The sequence below is a fragment of the Stenella coeruleoalba genome (genome assembly GCF_951394435.1).
Source record: "Stenella coeruleoalba genome assembly, chromosome: 10".
Classification (NCBI taxonomy): domain Eukaryota; kingdom Metazoa; phylum Chordata; class Mammalia; order Artiodactyla; family Delphinidae; genus Stenella; species Stenella coeruleoalba.
Genome location: NC_137156.1, coordinates 87206447 through 87229317, shown reverse-complemented (window position 1 = coordinate 87229317; position 22871 = coordinate 87206447). Strand labels below are relative to the sequence as shown.

Below are 22871 nucleotides of genomic sequence, written 5' to 3'. Positions count from 1 at the left end.
TTCAGCCCTGTAGTCAAATTTTTCTTTGGACAGGAAATAAAACCTAGAGCCCAACCAAGCAAGGTATGAAGTTGGAGTGGGAACACCTGAATAAACTGGGTCCCCCAAAGAGTGGCACTCTGACTATAACAGTCACAGACTATATAAAGCATCACTCAGATGAGCAATAGCACCTTTTCAGGCCCATCCCTAGAATTCTCAGGGTCTGAGGCAAGAGTAAAAATGGAGACCCACCATTATAGCACAGAGAACTCTGGTCAATATTCTGTAATAACCTAAATGGGAAAAGAATTTGAAAAAGAATAGATACATGTATATGTATAACTGAATCACTTTGCTGTACACCTGAAGCTGAAGCTAACACAACATTGTTAATGGACTATACTCCAATATAAAATAAAAATTAAAAAAAATGGAGACCCACCTACCATATGCTTAACTATTTACAAGTTATAAGTCAAACTAACCACTGTCAAATGACATATGTTCTATGCTCCTGCATGGCAAATATGTTTTGATAACAGCCTTGAAGTCCAGGAGGAACTTTCTGATTTCTACATGTATGCCTGGGGGTGATAGAGAGCAAGTACTCAGCCCCAGCATTGAGCTCCCCCTCTCCTCCCTCCACCCTGGCCCATGCGTGGGCACCCCTGTCCATATGTCTAAGCTTTGTCCACGCCCCTGCAAACAGCTGCCCTTTGGCCACGCTCAGGTCCAAGGGCGTGTACGCTAGGGGCAGTTTGCCGTCAGAAGGACCACTCAGGAAAGAGGCCTGCACCAACCCTGGAGATGGGCTCAGGAGCATTTAGATAAGGAATCACAGAGTCTTGGCTATCCAGAGTGTGTTCTAGAAGGAGGAGGGTCCAGGGCTCTGGATGGGCACTGCCTGACAAGGGCCAGAGTGGGTGTCAATAAAACATGGGGCCCAGCAGGAGCCACTCTACCTGTGGTTTGAGGACAATAAAGGTCCTTGCGCTGATGAGGCGATTTCTCAGCAGAAAATGGAACGGACTGTACAGCTATGACATAGGACTTCGGATGTCTCCGTAGATGGTAGTATGGAGAGACGACCATGACTGAGGATCACACAGGATTGGACATTCCTGCACGTGTCTGTGTAACAGAAATGACTCCAAGCATCAGATGCCCTCTCAGACCCACCCCACTCTACTCAGTTCCATGATTTTTGGAAAACTTCCTAGACATAAAATGACACCTTGGGGTGAATTAGGGAGGAAGAGAAAAACTTAACCCCTTGAGTTTACCTCAGAGAGATTAAAGAAAAGCTCTGAAGTGACTGAGTTTACCATAAATTGACAGGCAAACTGCTGCTAGAGAGAGAAATGAAATTCAGATATGGAAAAATCAAAGTTACATTTTTTGGTACCTGAGTTGAAAGTTCATACCTAACACGGATTGTATTGGTGCTATGTAGGTACACTAGGGTTTTAAGATCCACCTACTTCTGAGGACAACCTGACTCACAGTTCATGGCCATCTCATCACAGGGACAGGAGAAGGAGTGCAGAACTCCCATCTGAACAGAACGTGGTAGTCATGTGGGGGAGTAGAAGATGATAGACAAAGATGGACAAGAGGGGACTATTGATATATGGATTCCAAATAAGTCACCCCAAGGTCTCTTCAACCAGGAGTTCTCTTGGTGAACTCAGAAAACAATTTTGCTATTAAAATGTGTGAATTTTATCTAAATTTCCAGGATACACATATTAGCTAAAATTAGACTTCTGAGGATTTTTTGTTGGGGAACTGCACAAAAAGAAACCAGATAACATTGAAGGAAGACGAATGCTGCCATGTATTATCATGCTCTAGTCAGCTCTGATTACAGCAGGATGTTATTGGCACTTAAGTCACTTGATGAAATAGAGTAGAAACCTAAGAAATGATTCTGGACAATATCCATCTGTGCTGTGCATTAAAGAATGCTTTTTAAGTCAGTGTGGAAGGATGACTTTGGGGTAAACAAATGCCAAAATACCATCAGGAAGAAATAAAAAGTTGAATATAAACAATAAACCATAAAAGAGCTGGAAGAACACAGAAGTAAATAGTTTTATGAATTTAGTTTGGAGACAGCTTTAGTGAGCATAGCCAAAGTCATTGTTGTTTATAACGGCCAGCAAATTGGATGTAACTGAATTACCTAATCACTGAGATCAGATAAATTGTGGTACCTCAATTCAATACAATGTAATTCACATAGAAAGGTTGTTCATGACAACATTAATTTAAAAATAAGCTATCAAGGGACTTCCCTGGCTGTCCAGTGATTAGGACTTCACCTTCTAATGCAGGTTCGATCCCTGGTTGGGGAGCTAAGATCCCACATGCCTGGAGCCCAAAAAACCAAAACATAAAGCAATGTTGTAACAAATTCAATAAAAGACTTTAAAAATGGTCCACATCAAAAAAAAATCTTAAAAGAAAATAAGCTATCAAAAAAGTAAGTACAGTTTAGTCTTATTATAAGAAAAGTCTATATATTTAGCAAAAAAGTGTAGAACATTGTCTGGTTGTCTCTGAATGGTTAATTTGTATTCTTCTTTATGTTTTTCTGTATTTTTTAATTTAAATAAACAATCTCCACAAAACTCCCAAAACTTCTGTGACACTTCTCTATACTAAGCAATCCTTACTACTTTTAAAAATTAGTGGAAGCAGCTTTATTCATGATAGCCGAAAAGTGGAACAAGACAAATGTCCACTAACGGGTTAATGGATAAACAAATACGGCACATCCATACAATGGAATACTATTCAGCAACAAAAGGGAATTAACTACTGATTCATGTTACAGCCTGGGTGAACCTCAAAAACATTATGCTATATGAAGGAAGCCAGGCACAAAGGACCACCTATTGTATGGTCCAATTTACCTGAAATGTCCAGAAAGGCAAATCTATAGAGAAAAAATGTAAGTTATTTGTGACCTGCAACTCAAGGCAGGAAGAAAGATTAATTGTAACTGCAGAGAGATTTTGTTGGGGGGGGATGGGAATATTCTGGAACTAGATTAAGGTGATGATTGCACAGCTCAGTAGAAAAAATCGCTGACCAGTACACTTAAAAGAGAGTGAATTTTATGAAATGTAATTTATGCCTCAGTAAAGTTTTTTTAAAAACTTAATGGAGAATTTGGTGAAAATTCAGAGCCTAAAAGGTTTAGAGGTTTTGTTTTGGTTTGGTTTTAACATGGAAAGAGAGGATGAGGAAAGAATGATTAGAGACTTTACAACTACAAAGGAAAGAATCTGGCATTAAACACTACAGGATCTGTCCAGATATTTACCAGATATTTAGGATGGATATATCATGGTGTTTTTATTTATTTGTTTGTTTGTTTGTTTGTTTGTTTATTTATGTCTGCATTGGGTCTTAGTTGCTGTGTGCGGGCTTTCTCTAGTCACGGTGAGCGGGGGCTACTCTTTGTTGCGGAGCATGGGCTCTAGGCACGCGGGCTGCAGTAGTTGTGGCGCACGGGCTTAGTTGCTCCGCGGCATGTGGGATCTTCCCAGACCAGGGCTCGAACCCATATCCCCTGCACTGGCAGGTGGATTCTTAACCACTGCACCACCATGGAAATCCACTGTGGTATTTTTTGATGCCAGGAGAGAAAGCTTATCTAGATTAGGCACAGAATTATGATTCTGTTTCCTAAGCCAACTGTGGGGTCCTGGAGAAAAGAAACTAAGTCTTAGCCTTGAGTATTAACTTTTGCTACCAACTTGCTATGTGACCTTCCCGCAATCACTTCATTTCTCTGAGTTTCAATTTCTTTATCTTAAAAAAAATAGTGGATTGTACTAGATGGTTTTTTTTTTTTTTTTTTTCGGTACGCGGGCCTCTCAGTGTTGTGGCCTCTCCCGTTGCGGAGCACAGGCTCCGGACGCGCAGGCTCAGTGGCCATGGCTCACGGGCCCAGCCGCTCGGCGGCATGTGGGATCTTCCCGGACCGGGGCACGAACCCGTGTCCCCTGCATCAGCAGGCAGACTCTCAACCACTGCGCCACCAGGGAAGCCCTAGATGGTTTTTATAGTCCTGTTCAGCTGCAGACTTACCTTCCTTGGCGTTCACCACCCTTACCAATTTGCCCCAACCTCTTTTACAATCCTAATGCTTGTTGCTTCAGTTTTTGTATCCTCCACATAAGATAAGATAAGGTGACCTGGTTCCACCCCATTTATCTGTGATTTTTCTCCCGGGAGCCTTTGCTCAGGCCCCACACTTATCAGAAATGAGAGTTTTCTAATTGTTCCAACACCCATGCATTTCTCTATCTCTGGATCTCTCTGACTGAATTTCTACACAGTATGTCTTTCATTGCTATTCCATGTATCCATTGCTGCATTGCAAACCTCCCCCAGACCTACCAATGTGAAACAACAATCATTTTCTTAGGCTGACAATTTTGCGAGTTAGAAAGTAGGACAAGCACAGCGGGGATGGCTTGTCTCTCTTCTGATGTAACTGGGGCCTCGGCTGGAGTGGCTCAGATCCTAGAGGTGGGTGGGATGGAGCCATAAGCCTAAAGCTGTGTTTCTGGCTGACAGCGAGATTCCTCTGTTCTTCTTCATGTGACATCTGCTGAGGCTTGAATGGCCAAGGTGACTTCTTCACTCTTGGGAATGGTGCCTGGGCTGGGATGGCGGAGGCAGCTAGGGCCAGCCACACAACCTCTCCACGTGGCAGGTTGGGCTTCCCCACAGCCTGGTGGTCTCAGGAGTAGCTGGATTTCTTGCACTGTGGCTGGCTTCCTTCAGAGCATGCATTTCAATAGTGCAATTGGAAGTGGCAAGGTTTTTTTATGACCTGGCTCTCAGAAGTCATGCAGTGTCACCTCTGCTGCATTCTGTTGGCTCCACAGGGCCAACCCAGATTCACTGTGCAAAGGGACCACACAAGGGTATGATTACCGGGAGGAGTGGCTCATTGTGGGAAGACACAGTTTTGGAAATTGGCTACCACAACTGCTAATCCTTCTGTGTTTTATTTTCATAGCTAAAGTCTAAATTATTTGAAGTTAGCGATGATTTCTTTCATCTTGTATTATCTCCTCTCTCTCCTCTTCCCAGATCATCAAGAACAGAAACATGAGTTTTATAGATGGTGGACTAGAGGTGGGATAAGCTCAGGGGTCCCAATCCTGGCTGTGCTACTTATAAGCCATGAGACCTGGGCAGTCATTCAACCTTGTTAAGTCCAAGTTTCCTCATCTATAAAATGAGGGTGCTGGTGATATAACGGCTGTTTCCTCCTAGAGCTGAAATAATGACATTGTTTGTAAATCACTTGGAAAAATGGCTCCTATGTAATAAGTGACCAATAAATACCAGCTATTATTGTTGATTAAATTTATACCATAAATTTATGATAACTTGGGGGCAGTATTGCCCAGAGGAAAAGGAAAGAACCCAAGTATTATTTTCCAGGGTGAAAAAAAATTCCATAAACTATGATAATGAAGGCAGCAGGCTCTGTCCCATTGGCTGGAGACGTCTGATGCCATGAAGACGTAAGTTTAAATTTTCTTATTTCTTCATGTCTCATATAAAGAAAGAAGACATCTAATTGGCTACAAATTATGACCTAAAAAATCACAATAAAAAGATTGTTAAATGCTGAAATGACCAAGAAAAACAAGTGTAAATAAACAAAACCCATAAGGAAAAAATATTGATTTGAATTGAAGGAAATGTCAAGGTAGGAGAAGAAGTGTAAATAAATTGACGGATGAATGAACACTTAGAAACTATGCAAAAACCAGAGTGCAGAATGGAGCAAAGCCAAGGGAGAAGATTGGGAGAGGATTCAAGGCTAGGTCTTCATTATGTACTATTGACAATGACATAATTACTACCTGCATTTCAAATACTATGGCCTCTAGTTGAAAGGATTTATTCTTATTTAGGAAAAAAGTGACTAATGTGAACTCTTCTGGGAAAATAACGTAAAATCATCCAGTTACGCCGTTTCACTTTTACAGAGAAGTACTTACAGTGAGTTTACAATACACATAACCAACAGAAATTGTTTCAAATTGCAGGGGGACCTATTTTTCTCCTCCTTAGAGCTCATAGTTTTGCTTAGTATTTTCTCCAAAATACTGGTTTTCTTCTGCGTGGCTGCAATAATCAAAAGGCATTCAGGAAGAAAGAGAGTCCTGGCAACAGTTTTTTTTAAATATAGGCAAAATCATGGCTTCAAGACCCCTTGGTGAAGAAATGCCAGGAAATGACACTGCAGAAAGACCAAGAAGTAGGCTGTTGAGTTAATTTTAGGAATTTCGATATTGAAAGCAAGGTGGGCATTCCACTCTATTTGGAAGAGTAGACCTGTAGCACAGATGGCATCTTAGATCGGAGCTCCTGGAAACAGACTCTGAGGAGGACCATTGAGTGAAGGTGGTTTTAGGAGGGATGCCTTGGGAGATATACCTGTAAAGAGAAAGTGACACTGGACAGAGGCCCACAGTGCCATTGCAACCAAGGCCTCTGCCAATCCTGCAGGGAGCTTTGGAGCCGGGATGGCTTTCAGAGTTGTCCCGTCTGAGGCAGCGAGCCAGACCTTTGAATCCTGCATTAGCCTTTTGGAGGTGGGTAGCTTTGGACAAGGCAGTTTTCTGCAGTCAAGGGCAATGCCCTGTGAGGGACACGGCTGTGAGCCATCAGCAGCCTATATTCCCAGCATCCAGGGGTGAGTCAGCTCTTATTGTTTTGTAGTCATGCACAGAATTTCTTTTATTATATATTGATTAATTACATACAGTAAGGTGCCCAATCTTAAATATGTGTGTGGCTCTATGAATTTTACATAGTATATATCCACATAATTCCCACCCAAATCAAGATATAGAGTAAATATTTCGCACCCAGCAGGCTTCCTCATGCCTTCTCCCGGTCAATAACCATCCCCACAAAAGTAATCATTATTCTCACATCTACAACCATAGATTGTTTTGCCTGTTTCTGAACTTCGTGTAAATGGAAACGTCTAGTATGAACTCTTTTGAATCTGGTCTTTTTTTTCCTGACATATAAACGTTCTTTAATAACTCTCTTATCTGAGTGATTTTATCACTTAGAAAGGCAGAGGGTATCTGTTTTTGGATTTAAAATTTTTTTTCACTATTTTAAAAAAACTGAAGTATTGTTGATTTACAATGTTGTGTTAGTTTCAGGTGTATAGCAAAGTGATTCAAATATATACATATATTTGAACGTATAGATATATTTATATATATATGCTTTTTTCAGATTCTTTTCTACTATAGGTTATTGCAAGATACTGAATATAGTTCCCTGTGCTATACAGTAGGTCCTTGTTTTTTATCTATTTTATACATAATAGTGTGTATCTGTTAATTCCAAACTCCTAATTTATCCCCCCTCCACTTCCCTCTTTGGTAACCCTAAGTTTGTTTTCTATATGAGTCTATTTCTGTTTTGTCAATAAGTTCATTTGTATCAGTTTTTTGCATTCCATGTATAAGTGGTGTCTTGTATGTGTCTTTGTCTGACTTGCTTCACTTAGTAGGATAATCTCTAGGTCCATCCATGTTGCTGCACATGGCATTATTTCATTCTTTTTTATGGCTGAGTCATATTCCATTGTATATATACCGCATTGTCTTTTGGATCTGGTCTTTTTGACTTAACTTGCCTATGCGATTCATGCATGTTGTATATAGCTTTAGTCCATTCTTTCTTACTTCCGTTTAGCAATATTGAGTGAATATACCACAATTTGTCTATTCTACTCTTGATGGGCATTTGAATTGTATACAGTTTGGGCTGTTATGAATAATGCATCTATGAGCATTCCTATACATATCTCTTAATGCACGATTACCACTCATTTCTGTTATGTATCAAAAAGAGGAATTGTAGGATGCTAGGGCATACATACGTTTAGCTTTAGTAGATACTGGCAAATAATTTTTTAAGGTGGTTGTACCGATTAACAATCCCACCACAATCTTTTCTTTCTTTCTTTTTTTTTTTTGGTGGTACGCAGGCCTCTCACTGTTGTGGCCTCTCCCGATGCGGAGCACAGGCTCCGGATGCACAGGCTCAGCGGCCATGGCTCACGGGCCCAGGCGCTCCGCGGCATGTGGGATCTTCCCAGACCGGGGCACAAACCCGTGTCTCCTGCATCGGCAGGCGGACTCTCAACCACTGCACCACCAGGGAAGGCCCCACCACAATCTTTGGTGCCAAAAGAGCTGGGTAGAAATCATTTGTGCGTGATGGACTAAAATCATGTTCACTATGAATTAAGGAAAAGATTAGTTATGCTGAGGATAACAGGATTATAAGAGCTTTTAAAAAAGTAACATAAAAATTTGTGTCATGTATTCTCCATAGATATTGTAGATACTTTTCTCCAGTAGTTTTGAGGGACTGTAAGGAATGTTAAGATGTTCCTCAAGATGTGCACATAGGTCAGGTACCTTCAACCTATTCCCTAGAAGCAGAACCTGAGACAAAGATTCGGATGCATGGGATTTATTGTGGGGTGTTACCCAGGGGAAACCTGTAAGGGAGGAAGTGAAGGACAGGGAAAGGGGAAGTGCTGAGCAAAGATACGGGCAGGGAAAATCTACCCTTGGCCTGATCCTGTAAGGAACTCTGGAGCGTAAGCCACACCGGACTCATCTGCCCTTTAAGGCAGTCTTCTGTACCCCGTACCAGTCCTCACGGTTGTGGTGGTAATTACTTCGGGAGCCTTCCATCAATCTAGGGCAGTCATTCTCAATTGTGGACAATTTTGCCTCCTAAGAGACGTTTGGCAAAGTCTGGAGGTATTTGTGGTTCTCACCATAGCAGAGCTGCTCTTGGCATTGAGAAGTAAGAGGCCAGGGATGCTGCTGAACATTTCACAATGCACAGGTGGGCCCCCCACGGCAAAGAATTATCTGGCTCCAGATACCTGAGGTGGAGAAACGCTGGACTAGAGAAAGTCTTTGGAGAAGAGGTCATCCCCAATGTTTGCAGCCAGTGACAGATGGGCTCCCCAGTTCCATAAAGAACATCTGGGCAGGGCATCAAAATGGTACCTTCTGTAGATGTCTTTTAGATATACAACATTAAACAATGAAGGAAGTTCATGGGACTTCCCGGGAGGTCCAGTGGTTGGGACTCCAGGCTCCCACTTCAGATGGTGCGGGTTTGATCACTGGTGGGGGAAGAAAAATCCCACAACGCTGCACAGGGCGGCCAAAAAAAAAAAAAAAAAAAACAATGAAGGAAGTTCAAAATGCAGTTTGGTTAGCATTCCCCTGTGATCTGCATTTCATCTAATGGGATGGGACTAGCATCTTGAAATATATGTTGCTAAGCCCTTAGCTACACGCTGCACAAAAATGTCCGAAACAAAACAAAACAAAAATACCCTGGGATCAGCTGTAACTGTTTTAGATTTTCTTCAGAACTTTACTGAGCTTGTATGTATACAATTGGAATCAGGCTAAATCCTACCAGAAATAGCCATGACTGTGCTATATTATCGCCAACACTGTGCTCTTTTAACAACTGTAATTTGAATGGGCTGACGGATTGGTGCAAGGATCAAAAATAGTTGTGCTTATAAAGGGGTTTAAAAAACTTTGGAGACATCACCAGTGTTGGATTCATGGTCTGTATCCTGTTGGGACCATCCCTTAATCCTCTTTTACAATCCAGTATTTATCTGTAAGTTATCTATGAATTCATCCAAGCCCTCTTAGAATCAGTTTATAACTCAGAATTGCAAAACTTAGGATATCTAGTCCCATTGTATATAAAAGGATAATTGTTTTTCAAACTTCAAAATGTTTGTATTCCAACTTTTGTATTTTTATTCTAGTTTTGTGATCTATGCTTATGATTTTACTACTGGTTTCATTTTTTTCCTCTCTCAAAATGAATCATCACCTTGTTAACTTCTTAAGAATTAACAATATTAACATTGATAAATAAGAAGGGTATAATTATGCTATAATATTCTTGACAAAAAAGTAGTCAAATTGAAATATTATAATGCTAAGTTAGGTGGAAAAAGTGAAAATAAGAGTATGATACCATTTTTGTTTAAAATTGTTCTGTACTTTTTATGAATAGAAGATACATTTTATGAATTTTATGAATAGACTGAGTCTGAAAAGATGTATTCTAAAATAATAACAGGAGGAGGAAAACAAGATGGCGGAGTAGAAGGACGTGCTCTCGCTCCCTCTTGTGAGAACACCAGAATCACAACAAGCTGCTGGACAATCATTAACAGGAAGACACTGGAACTCAGCTAAAAGGACACCCCACATCCAAAGACAAAGGAGAAGCCACAATGAGATGGTAGGAGGGGGTGCAATCACAGTAAAATCAAATCCCATAACTGGTGAGTGGGTGACTCACAGACTGGCGAACACTTATATCACAGAAGTCCACCCACTGGAGTGAAGGTTCTGAGCCCCACGTCAGGCTTCCCAACCTGAGGGTCCGGCAACAGGAGGAGGAATTCCTAGAGAATCAGACTTTGAAGCCTAGTGGGAAATGATTGACAGGACTGGGGGAAACAGAGACTCCACTCTTGGAGGGCACACACAAAGTAGCGTGCGAATCGGGACCCAGGGGAAGGAGCAGTGACCCCAGGGGGGACTGAACCAGACCTACCTGCTAGTGTTGGAGGGTCTCCTGCAGAGGCGGGGGTTGGCTCTGTTTCACCATGGGGAAAAGGACACTGGCAGCAGAAGTTCTGGGAAGTACTCCTTGGTGTAAGCCCTCCCAGGGTCTGTCATTAGTCCCACCAAAGAGCCCAGGTAGGCACAAGTGTTGGGTTGCCTCAGGCCAAACAATCAACAGGGAGGGAACCCTGCCCTACCCATCAACAGTCAAGTGGATTAAAGTTTTACTGAGCTCGGCCCACCAGAGCAACAGTCAGCTCTACCCACCACCAGTCCCTCCCATCAAGCCTCTTAGATAGCCTCATCCACCAGAGGGCAGACAGCAGAAGCAAGAATAACTACAATCCTGCAGCCTGTGGAACAAAAACCACATTCACAGAAAGACAGACAAGACGAAAAGGCAGAGGGCTATGTACCAGATGAAGGAACAAGATAAAACCCCAGAAAAACAACTAAGTGAAGTGGAGACAGCCAACCTTCCAGAAAAAGACTGCAGAATAGTGATAGTGAAGATGATCCAGGACCTCGGAAAAAGAATGGAGGCAAAGATCAAGAAGATGCAAGAACTGTTTAACAAAGACCTAGAAGAATTAAAGAACAAACAAACAGAGATGAACAATACGATAACTGAAATGAAAACTACACTGGAAGGAATCAATAACAGAATAACTGAGGCAGAAGAACGAATAAGTGACCTGGAAGTCAGAATGGTGGAATTCACTGCTGCAGAACAGAATAAAGAAAAAAGAATAAAAAGAAATGAAGACAGCCTAAGAGACCTCTGGGACAACATTAAACTCAACAACATCTGCATTATAGGGGTCCCAGAAGGAGAAGAGAGAGAGAAAGGACCAGAGAAAATATTTGAAGAGATTATAGTTGAAAACTTCCCTAACATGGGAAAGGAAAGAGCCACCCAAGTCCAGGAAGCTCAGAGAGTCCCATACAGGATAAACCCAAGGAGAAACATGCCGAGACACATAGTAATCAACTTGGCAAAAATTAAAGACAAAGAAAAATTATTGAAAGCAGCAAGGGAAAAACAACAAATAACATACAAGGGAACTCCCATAAAGTTAACAGCTGATTTCTCAGCAGAAACTCTACAAGCCAGAAGGGAGTGGCAGGACATATTTAAAGTGATGAAAGGGAAGAACCTACAACCAAGATTACTCTACACAGCAAGGATCTCACTGAGATCCAATGGAGAAATCAAAAGCTTTACAGACAAGCAAAAGCTAAGAGAATTCAGCACCACCAAACCAGCTCTACAACAACTGCTCACCACCAAACCAGCTCTACAACAACTGCTAAAGGAACTTCTCTAAGTGGGAAACACAAGAGAAGAAAAGGAGCTACAGAAACAAACCCCAAACAATTAAGAAAATGGTCATAGGAACATACATATCGATAACTACCTTAAACGTGAATGGATGAAATGCTCCAACCAAAAGACACAGGCTTGCTGAATGGATACAAAAACAAGACCCATATATATGCTGTCTACAAGAGACCCACTTCAGACCTAGTGACAGACTGAGAGTGAGGGGATGAAGAAAGATATTCCATGCAAATGGAAATCAAAAGAAAGCTGGAGAAGCTATACTCATATCAGATAAAATAGACTTTAAAATAAAGAATGTTACAAGAGACAAGGAAGGACACTACATAATGATCAAGGGATCAATCCAAGAAGAAGATAAAACAATTATAAATATATATGCCCCCAATATAGGAGCACCTCAATACATAAGGCAACTGCTAAGAGCTATAAAACAGGAAATTGACAGTAACACAGTAATAGTGGGGGACTTTAACACCTCACTTACACCAATGGACAGATCATCCAGACAGAAAATTAATAAGGAAACCGAAGCTTTAAATGACACAATAGACCAGATAGATTTAGTTGACATTTATAGGACATTCCATCCAAAAACAGCAGATTACACTTTCTTCTCAAGTGAGCACAGAACATTCTCCAGGAGAGATCACATATTGGGTCACAAATCAAGCCTCAGTAAATTTAAGAATACTGAAATCATATCAAGCATCTTTTCTGACCATAACACTATGAGATTAGAAATGAATTACACAGAAAAAAATGTAAAAAACACAAACACATGGAGGCTAAACAATACATCACTAAATAACCAAGAGATCCCTGAAGAAATCAAAGAGGAAATCAAAAAATACCTAGAGATAAATGACAATGAAAACACGATGATCCAAAACCTATGGGATGCAGCAAAAGTAGTGTTAAGAGGACGTTTATAGCTATACAAGCCTACCTCAAGAAACAAGAAAAATCTCAAGTAAACCATCTAACCTTACACCTAAAGGAACTAGAGAAAGAAGAACAAACAAAACCCAAAGTTAGCAGAAGGAAAGAAATCATAAAAATCAGAGCAGAAATAAATGAAAGAGAAACAAAGAAAACAATAGCAAAGATCAATAAAACTAAAACCTGGTTCTTTGAGAAGATAAACGAAATTGATAAACCTTTAGCCAGACTCATCAAGAAAAAGAGGGAGAGGACTCAAATCAATAGAATTAGAAATGAAAAAGGAGAAGTTACAACAGACACCGCAGAAGTACAAAGCACCCTAAGAGACTACTACAAGCTACTCTATGCCAATAAAATGGACAACCTGGAAGAAATGGACAAATTCTTAGAAAGGTATAACCTTCCAAGACTGAACCAGGAAGAAACAGAATATATGAACAGACCAATCACAAGTAGTGAAATTGAAACTGTGATTAAAAATCTTCCAACAAACAAAAGTCCAGGACCAGATGGCTTCACAGGTGAATTTTATCAAACATTTAGAGAAGACCTAATACCTATCCTTCTCAAACTCTTCCAAAAAATTGCAGAGGAAGGAACACTCCCAAAGCCATTCTATGAGGCCACCATCACCCTGATACCAAAACCAGACAAAAATACTACAAAAAAAAAGAAAATTACAGACTAATATCACTGATGAATATAGATGCAAAAATCCTCAACAAAATACCAGCAAACAGAATCCAACAACACATTAAAAGGATCATACACCATGATCAAGTGGGATTTATCCCAGGGATGCAAGGATTCTTCAATATACGCAAATCAATCAATGTGATACACCATATTAACAAATTGAAGAATAAAAACCATAAGATCATCTCAATAGATGCAGAAAAAGCTTTTGACAAAATTCAACACCGATTTATGATAAAAACTCTCCAGAAAGTGGGCATAGAGGGAACCTACCTCAACATAATAAAGGCCATATATGACAAACCCACAGCAAACATCATTCTCAATGGTGAAAAACTGAAAGCATTTCCTCTAAGATCAGGAAAGAGACATGGATGTCCACTCTCACCACTATTATTCAGCATAGTTTTGGAAGTCCTAGCCACGGCAATCAGAGAAGAAAAAGAAATAAAAGGAATACAAATTGGAAAAGAAGAAGTAAAACTGTCATTTTTTGCAGATGACATGTTACTATACATAGAATGTATAAAACTAAAAATGCCACCAGAAAACTAGAGCTAATCAATGAATTTGGTAAAATTGCAGGATACAAAATTAATACACAGAAATCTCTTGCATTCCTATACACTAATGATGAAAAATCTGAAACAGAAGTTATGGAAACACTCCCATTTACCACTGCAACAAGAATAAAATACCTAGGAATAAACCTACCTAGGGAGACAAAAGATCTGTATGCAGAAAACTGTAAGACACTGATGAAAGAAATTAAAGATGATACCAACAGATGGAGAGATATACCATGTTCTTGGATTGGAAGAATCAATATTGTGAAAATGACTACACTACCAAAGCAATCTACAGATTAAATGCAATCCCTATCAAATTACCAATGGCATTTTTTACGGAACTAGAACAAATCATGTTAAAATTTGTATGCAGACACAAAAGACCCCGAATAGCCAAAGCAGTCTTGAGGGAAAAAAACAGAGCTGGAGGAATCAGACTCCCTGACTTCAGACTATACTACAAAGCTACAGTAATCAAGACAATATGGTACTGGCACAAAAACAGAAATATAGATCAATGGAACAGGATAGAAAGCCCAGAGATAAACCCATGCACCTATGGTCCACTAATCTATGACAAAGGAGGCAGAGATATACAATGGAGAAAAGACAGTCTCTTCAATAAGTGGTGCTGGGAAAACTGGACAGCTACATGTAAAAGAATGAAATTAGTACACTCCCTAACACCATACACAAAAATACCTCAAAATGGATTAGACACCTAAATGTAAGACCGGACACTATAAAACTTTTAGAGGAAAACATAGGAAGAACACTCTTTTTTTTTTTTTTTGGCGGTACGCGGGCCTCTGACTGTTGCGGCCTTTCCCATTGCGGAGCACAGGCTCCGGACGCGCTGGCTCAGCGGCCATGGCTCATGGGCCCAGCTGCTCTGCGACATGTGGGATCTTCCTGGACCGGGGCACAAACCCGTGTCCCCTGCATCGGCAGGCGGACTCTCAACCACTGCGCCACCAGGGAAGCCCGGAAGAACACTCTTTGACATAAATCACAGCAAGATCTTTTTTGATCCACTTCCTAGAGTAATGGAAATAAAAACAAAAATAAACAAATGGGACCTTATGAAACTTCAAAGCTTTTGCACAGCAAAGGAAACCATAAACAAGACGAAAAGACAGCCCTCAGAATGGGAGAAACTATTTGCAAACGAATCAATGGACAAAGGATTAATCTCCAAAATATATAAACAGCTCATGCAGCTCAATATTAAAGAAACAAACAACCCAATCCAAAAATGGGCGGAAGACCTAAGTAGACATTTCTGCAAAGAAGACATACAGATGGCCAAGAAGCACATGAAAAGCTGCTCAACATCACTTATTATTAGAGAAATACAAATCAAAACTACAATGAGGTATCACCTCACACCAGTTAGAATGGGCATCATCAGAAAATCTACAAACAACAAATGCTAGAGAGTGTGTGGAGAAAAGGGAACCCTCTTGTGCTGTTGGTGGGAATGTAAATTGATACAGCCACTATGGAGAACAGTATGGAGGTTCCTTAAAAAACTAAAAATAGAATTACCATATGACCGAGCAATCCCACTACTGGGCATATACCCAGAGAAAACCATAATTCAAAAAGACACATGCACCCCAATGTTCATCGCAGCACTATTTACAATAGCCAGGTCATGGAAGCAACCTGAATGCCCATCGACTGATGAATGGATAAAGAAGTGGTGGTACATATTTATGATGGAATATTACTCAGCCATGAAAAGGAACGAAATTGAGTCATTTGTTGAGACGCGGATGGATCTAGAGACTGTCATACAGAGTGAAGTAAGTCAAAAAGAGAAAAACAAATGTTGTATATTAACGCATGTATGTGGAACCTAGAAAAATGGTACAGATGAACTGGTTTGCAGGGCAGAATTTGAGATACAGATGTAGAGAAGAAACGTATGGACACCAAGGGGGGAAAACCGTGGTGGGGTGGGGATGGTGGTATGCTGAATTGGGTGATTGGGTTTGACATGTATACACTGATGTGTATAAAATTGATGACTAATAAGAACCTGCAGTATAAAAAAGCATACAAACAAACCAAAAAAACAACTAATACTAAATTTTTTGGGTTATTTGTATGGAAATGTGTTAATATAAATTTTTCAGACATTACATGAAATTTCTAAAAATTTTATATGATCTGGTATAATGTTAGAAGTCATAATTCTAGTTATTACTTTAAAATGTGTATCTCAGAAATAACTAAATTTCCTTGTCAATTGCATTATTATGAACTTTCATGAAATCGTTAACAGTGGTCATTTTTAAGTCTTTTGTCATTTTCAGACAGTTCTGGGTATACTCTGATGCTTTTGCAAAAATGTTCCTATAAAAGGGTTTCATCTTCAAGGAATTCATGGAAAAGACTCTGACAAGTACAGGTTTCTGGTAACTGACTATACTGCTGAAGTGAATGAATAAGCATTTTCAGAACTCTAATGGAAAACTGATGAATTCATGAAAGTGCTAACAAAAGATCAAGACGAAAAAAAAATTAATTCGATGGGACTGAGTGAACTGATGAGGATGACTATAATTTTGGTGACTTTCTGTTTGAATAAAAAGAAAAATCTCACAAGGACTCAGAGGCAAAAAATATACAAATCAATTTTCACTGCAAAGTAAAGGAGCTGTTACAGTGGAGGATTACTGCACTGAATGTCACTATTATGACATCGTATGAGTGTGTTTCATGTTTGGTAATTGCAATCATTGTTGCTTTTGTTGTGGTCATCCATTTACAATGCTTGCTGTCAGTTTATTTATCTCTTGTGAAAATAAAATACAGTGTGTGTGTGTGAAAAAAATAAAAAATAATAAAAATGGGGGAAAAAGAAGGGAGCAATGATTTAGAAAATATTAGAACAACATAAGAAGTTTATAGAAATTTTTGTATCTGAAATGTACTGTCACCTTATTATCATAATCATTGATTAAAGGAATAAAGAGGAAAAATGTGAATTAAAAAATAAATAAATAAAATAAAATAATAACAGTGGTTAAGGTGTAGTTTGCAGATTCTGTGTAAGATCCCACCATCTCCCCAAAATGGCTCAGAGAATGAACTAGAATTATAAACAGCTTATTCAGGAAGCTATTTCCAACATAGGTTAAAAGTATGTTCTTTAAGATAACGTTGTCTTCCTTGCCTAAATGCCTGCCACCTTCTGGAAGCTAGGAGCACTTCATTAAAAGACTCCTAATAGTAGCACTTTGTAATAGGGTTGAAACTGGAATTGTTTATGGAAAAAAAATTTTTTAATTTGACATTTAATCTTGAGCTTTGTGAATCACAATTAAGTTTGTTAGACCAGAAGAGGGGCTAATTTAATATAATTGGAGATGGCAGGTTATATGCTTGTCCTCAATAAATTGGCCACAGAAAAAACTATTTTTAAAGTAGTGAAAGGCCATCCAAAAGTAGGCCTTAAGAAAATGGAAAAAACAAAAATAAATAAATACAGCAACTTCAAATGCTCAAAAATGATGAAAATTTTCATTCTTGTTTGCTTTCCCTCTAAAGCAGAGTTAAAATGAAACGTTGAAATGATGTGTTTATTTTCAAGCAACGTCTATATCTAGAAACAGGGACTCAACTGGATCTTTGAATCGATATTGATATGCCTAAAAAAGTACCCAAGAAAAAGAATAAAATAATGTTGCAGACTTACATTTATAGTGTGATAATGTACCCATGCACATACAGACATAAAGTAACAGGGTGCCTAGAAATATGTACATAGAAATATAAAAAGCTCTGCAAGAGTGGCTAGATGGATTACTCTTGGGGAAGCAGAAGAAAAGACCGAAGTTGGACAGCAATCAAGGGAACTTTATCTGTAGTCTGTTTTTTAAAAAAGAGAATGAGCTTCTAACTTGTGTAATTTATCACTAATTAGAAATCCAAGTAAACAAATCCCTGTTATATATATCAGTATTTTATGATATAGCAAATGCAATATATATTTCATCGAAATAAATAAATAACAGCAGCAATGTACCATGTAGTCTTTCTGTGTTGCAATCTTGTGTGTGTGTGTGTGTGTGTGTGTGTGTGTGTGTGTGTTGCCAAACAAAGAGTAAAACATCCAGGAAATGCACAGCTCTACTTTGTAAAGTGCTTTCAAACAGACTTTCCTCATGCATAGCTTTTAATAATTTAAAAATATTAATGCTTGTGACCTCCAGGAATGAGGTCCCATGGTAAGTGTAAAGATTCTTTTTAGAGAAGCTAATTTGGAATGATCCAGCCAAAGGTCTATCTCAAGGGACCTTTTGAGAGCTTTACTATTTCCAAGTTTGTATCAATTTATTTTCATTATTGAGTGCCTATTATTTATAAGGCCCAATATGTTCTAAAGCAGCGAGACTTGTGCTTACAATGGGAAAAAAGTTGGGTATGTGGTAATATTAAAGGGAGTCAGCTCTATAGTATTTTAGAGCTTGGGCTCGGTAATCAGACTCACTTGGGTTTCAGTTTCCATTGCACCACTCACTAGCTGTGTAATCCTGTGCAAACCATGGGGATATATAAAGCCTAGTTCACGGAGCTGTCAGAATGGGGAAATGAGATCATTATAAAGGATACTGTGCAGTGCTGGCACACAGTGAGTATTCAGTCAATTCAATTAATTCCTCTGCCACCCAAGGAATGGATGAATGTGTAAAGAGTGCTCTTTAAACTGTTTTACACGTAACCTCTTTGTCTTTATCAAAACTCCTAGATTTAAGCTGAATGATTTTTATTTTTTATTTTATTTACTCCTGTTAATATGCTTTAATGAGTCTTAATTAATTTTCAAGACTCATAAAAAATTGGAGGTTGAAAAGGCTTTTGAGGTTATCTGGTCCACTGTCCCCAGAGATGACTTTCACCCATCTTCCACTGATATTTAAACCCAGGAAATAAAAACATTTCCTGGACTATTCTAGTTACTGGTGGAATAACAGGAAATAAAATGAGAGGGAAGGAAGGCCAAGGGAATATGCACGGGAGGAGGGAGACTAGTGAGAGAGGCATTGGGAGAGTATGACCAGCATAGAGTAAAAAGGGGAAATACAAGGAAGAGAAGGAAAAAAGACAGAAAAGAGGACCTCGATTAAGTGTAAGGAGAAAAGTGAGAAAATGAAAGAGGGGAAAGTACAGAGGCATTGCAATTCGTCAGTTGCAGGCACTAACAGTGTTTAAGAGTCAGACATTCTGGGTTTTGGTAATTGTAAAATGCATGATCATAAGACATATTGCTTAATCTCTGTGAGTCGTGTTCTTCGGAGTTCGTGGTGTAGATTAAACGAGCTAAGTGGGATGGACGCTCTCTGAACAAGAAAATTCTGTTTAAATAGGAGCTAGGAAGAGGAGAGAAAGTGGCAGAAAAAGATACAGGGAGAGGGACGTGTAGGGCGAGAAGGAGGAGATAGAAATCGGTAGAGACAGATGGAGAGGGAGAGGGAGAAAGGTGGAATGTTGACAAAGCAGGTGAGAACTAAGGAAAACCACAGTAACGATGCTTCTGTGGCTACTGCGGTGACGGCTCCAACACACCGAACACTGACAACTTGCCAGGTATGTTGTTAGAGCTTTACATGCATAATTCCATGCTGTACTCACATCATCTCTACGAGTCTATGTTCCAGCCTCATTTTATAGAAGAGATATCTGAAGTACAGAGAGGTTTTGTAACTTCCCCAAGGTCTTACAGCTGCGAATTGGAGAGAAGGGATTCTCTGCCTGCAAGGGTCTCTCTGCCTGCAAAGCCAATGTTCAAATCATCTCTAAGAACCTCCAAAGAGGCTTGGTGGGTCCAAGGCGGACTCTAGCCCAGGTTCTTCCAAGTTATGCCCTGGGTTCAATTTCTGCGCCCAAAGGCTCATTCACCACGTTCCTTCTCCACCTCCCCACTAACAGCGTCCCGTCTCCACGGAGATCGCCGTGGGGCGGGACTTCCTTTCTCACGCACGAGCACTTCCGCCTCGAGCCGGAAGCGCCGTGTCTAACGGAGGGGGCACCGGAGCGTGGGGACTTCTTGGAGAGTTTGAGCGGCAGGACTGCGACTGCTGCGAGAGTGACCGACTTGGGCACCAGAGTCCGGCGTGGTGATGCTGACCCCGGCGTTCGACCTTAGCCAGGACCCCGACTTCCTGACTGTCGCTATCCGCGTGCCCTACGCCCGGGTCTCCGAGTTCGACGTCTACTTCGAGGGGGTCGACTTCAGGTTCTACGCCAAGCCGTACTTTCTCAGGCGAGTTCCGGGTGCCTGGCTCCGGGAAAAGCGTGTTTTGGGGATTCATTTATACATTTATTCACTCATTAAATAACTGCTTATCGAGGGAGGATGAAAGAACAAGAGAGCACTTCTCAGCATCGCGACTACGTTTTCCCGAGGTCCCTGCAGCACGTGCTGAGGAAGCGAACTCTTCCAGGCGTGCGTTCTGGATGTTGCAGAAGCTCATCCTTTCTTTTTTCTTTTTTTTTACATCTTTATTGGAGTATAATTGCTTTACAATGGTGTGTTAGTTTCTGCTTTATAACAAAGTGAATCAGTTATACATATACATATGTTCCCATATCTCTTCTCTCTTGCGTCTCCCTCCCTCCCTCCCACCCCTCTAGGTGGTCACAAAGCACCGCGCTGATCTCCCTGTGCTATGCGGCTGCTTCCCACTAGCTATTTGGTTTACGTTTGGTAGTGTATATATGTCCATGCCACTCTGTTGCTTTGTCACAGCTTACCCTTCCCCCTCCCCATATCCTCAAGTCCATTCTCTAGTAGGTCTGTGTCTTTATTCCTGTTTTACCCCTAGGTTCTTCATGACATTTTTTTTCTTAAATTCCATAAATATGTGTTAGCATACGGTATTTATCTTTCTCTTTCTGACTTACTTCACTCTGTATGACAGACTCTAGGTCCATCCACCTCATTACAAATAGCTCAATTTCGTTTCTTTTTATGGCTGAGTAATATTCCATTGTATATGTGCCACATTTTCTTTATCCATTCATCCAATGATGGACACTTAGGTTGTTTCCATCTCCGGGCTATTGTAAATAGAGCTGCAGTGAACATTTTGGTACATGACTCTTTTTGAATTATGGTTTTCTCAGGGTATATGCCCAGTAGTGGGATTGCTGGGTCATATGGTAGTTCTATTTTTAGTTTTTTAAGGAACCTCCATACTGTCCTCCATAGTGGCTGTACCAATTCACATTCCCACCAGCAGTGCAAGAGTGTTCCCTTTTCTCCACACCCTCTCCAGCATTTATTGTTTCTAGATTTTTTGATGATGGCCATTCTGACTGGTGTGAGATGATATCTCATTGTAGTTTTGATGTGCATTTCTCTAATGATTAATGATGTTGAGCATTCTTTCATGTGTTTGTTGGCAGTCTGTATATCTTGTTTGGAGAAATGTCTGTTTAGGTCTTCTGCCCATTTTTGGATTGGGTTGTTTGTTTTTTTGTTATTGAGCTGCATGAGCTGCTTATAAATTTTGGAGATTAATCCTTTGTCAGTTGTTTCCTTTGCAAATATTTTCTCCCATTCTGAGGTCATCCTTTCTTAAACCTTCTTACATCCCCGCCTGGAAGAGATTCCGGAGCCACTGTAAAACGTAGAGTTTGGGACCATATCGCCTTTCCATTTTCTGTCCTGTTGCCCTAGTTCTTGTCCCTTTTTCTGTTTTCTTTTCGCTTTGCGTTAGTCACCCTTGCCCTGGGACAGCGCGCACTGACTTCCCAGCTGACCCGTCCATTTGACTTTTCTCAGTCCACGTTCTGTTCCCCGACCTCTCGGCTGACCGCTCCCTATTCCCTGAAATTTTCGCCTTCTTTGGCCCCGCCGACGCCAAAGTCCTCTCGTTCTCCTACCTCCTCGTTGTCTGCTTCTCTGTTTGGTTTTTGCCCCCTCATTGTGGTTGTCGCCCCCAAGCCTCAGGGAGGGACCTTCAGCACTTGTCTGTTTGCATTTTTCTCCTTGAAGAACAGTAACAGCAGTGGTAACAGCTAACCCCTTCTCCTCCCCAATTCGTGTGGCGGGCAAGCAGTGCGTGTAAGTGGCGGGTTAAGTACTTGTGTGCATTGTCTCATTTTACCTGGACAGCGATCCTTAGAGATAGGCATTATTATTAGCCCCATTTTAGAGAGGACACAGCCAGATTATTCTTACTTAACATTGTCAATACCTTGTTCTCTCCTTTCCACCAAGGGAAAATCCATTCTCCTCATCTTTCTCATTCCAGCCTACCTTTCCTGCCCAACTAAGTACTTTCCCAGCACAGACATTGCTCTTGAGTTGAGCTGGTTCCTTCACTGGGCCTGAACCAGTTTTGCTCAGGTATCTATTAGGCCTTAACTTAATCCATCTATCTGAATATGTTGCATTTCCCTACTTCTTCACTCTTCCGTTCTTTCGCTTGATTTATCGAGCTCATGGTATATTCCAGACTCTGTTTTTGGTATTGGGGATGTGGTGGTGTCTTACGTAGTTTTCATTCTAGTGGGGAGAGAAAAACAATAAACAAGTAAACATATAACTACAAATTGTGGTAATTTCTCTGAAGGAAAGTAAAGTGCACTGATAGAGAATAAAAAGGAGCCTGGGTTTAT

The 22871-nt window shown here is 40.4% G+C and overlaps 1 protein-coding gene across 1 annotated transcript in view; it reads left to right on the top strand.

Annotated features, from left to right (window-relative positions):
• Nucleotides 1-20237: 20237 nt before the first annotated feature.
• SHQ1 (SHQ1, H/ACA ribonucleoprotein assembly factor) overlaps nt 20238-22871 on the top strand; it is an 88510-nt gene continuing 85876 nt past the window's right edge. Inside the window, exon 1 of the mRNA XM_079934240.1 lies at nt 20238-20508. Within this exon, the coding sequence (XP_079790366.1) occupies nt 20366-20508 (143 nt within the window). The 5' untranslated portion in view covers nt 20238-20365. The remainder of the gene's footprint in view (nt 20509-22871) is intronic.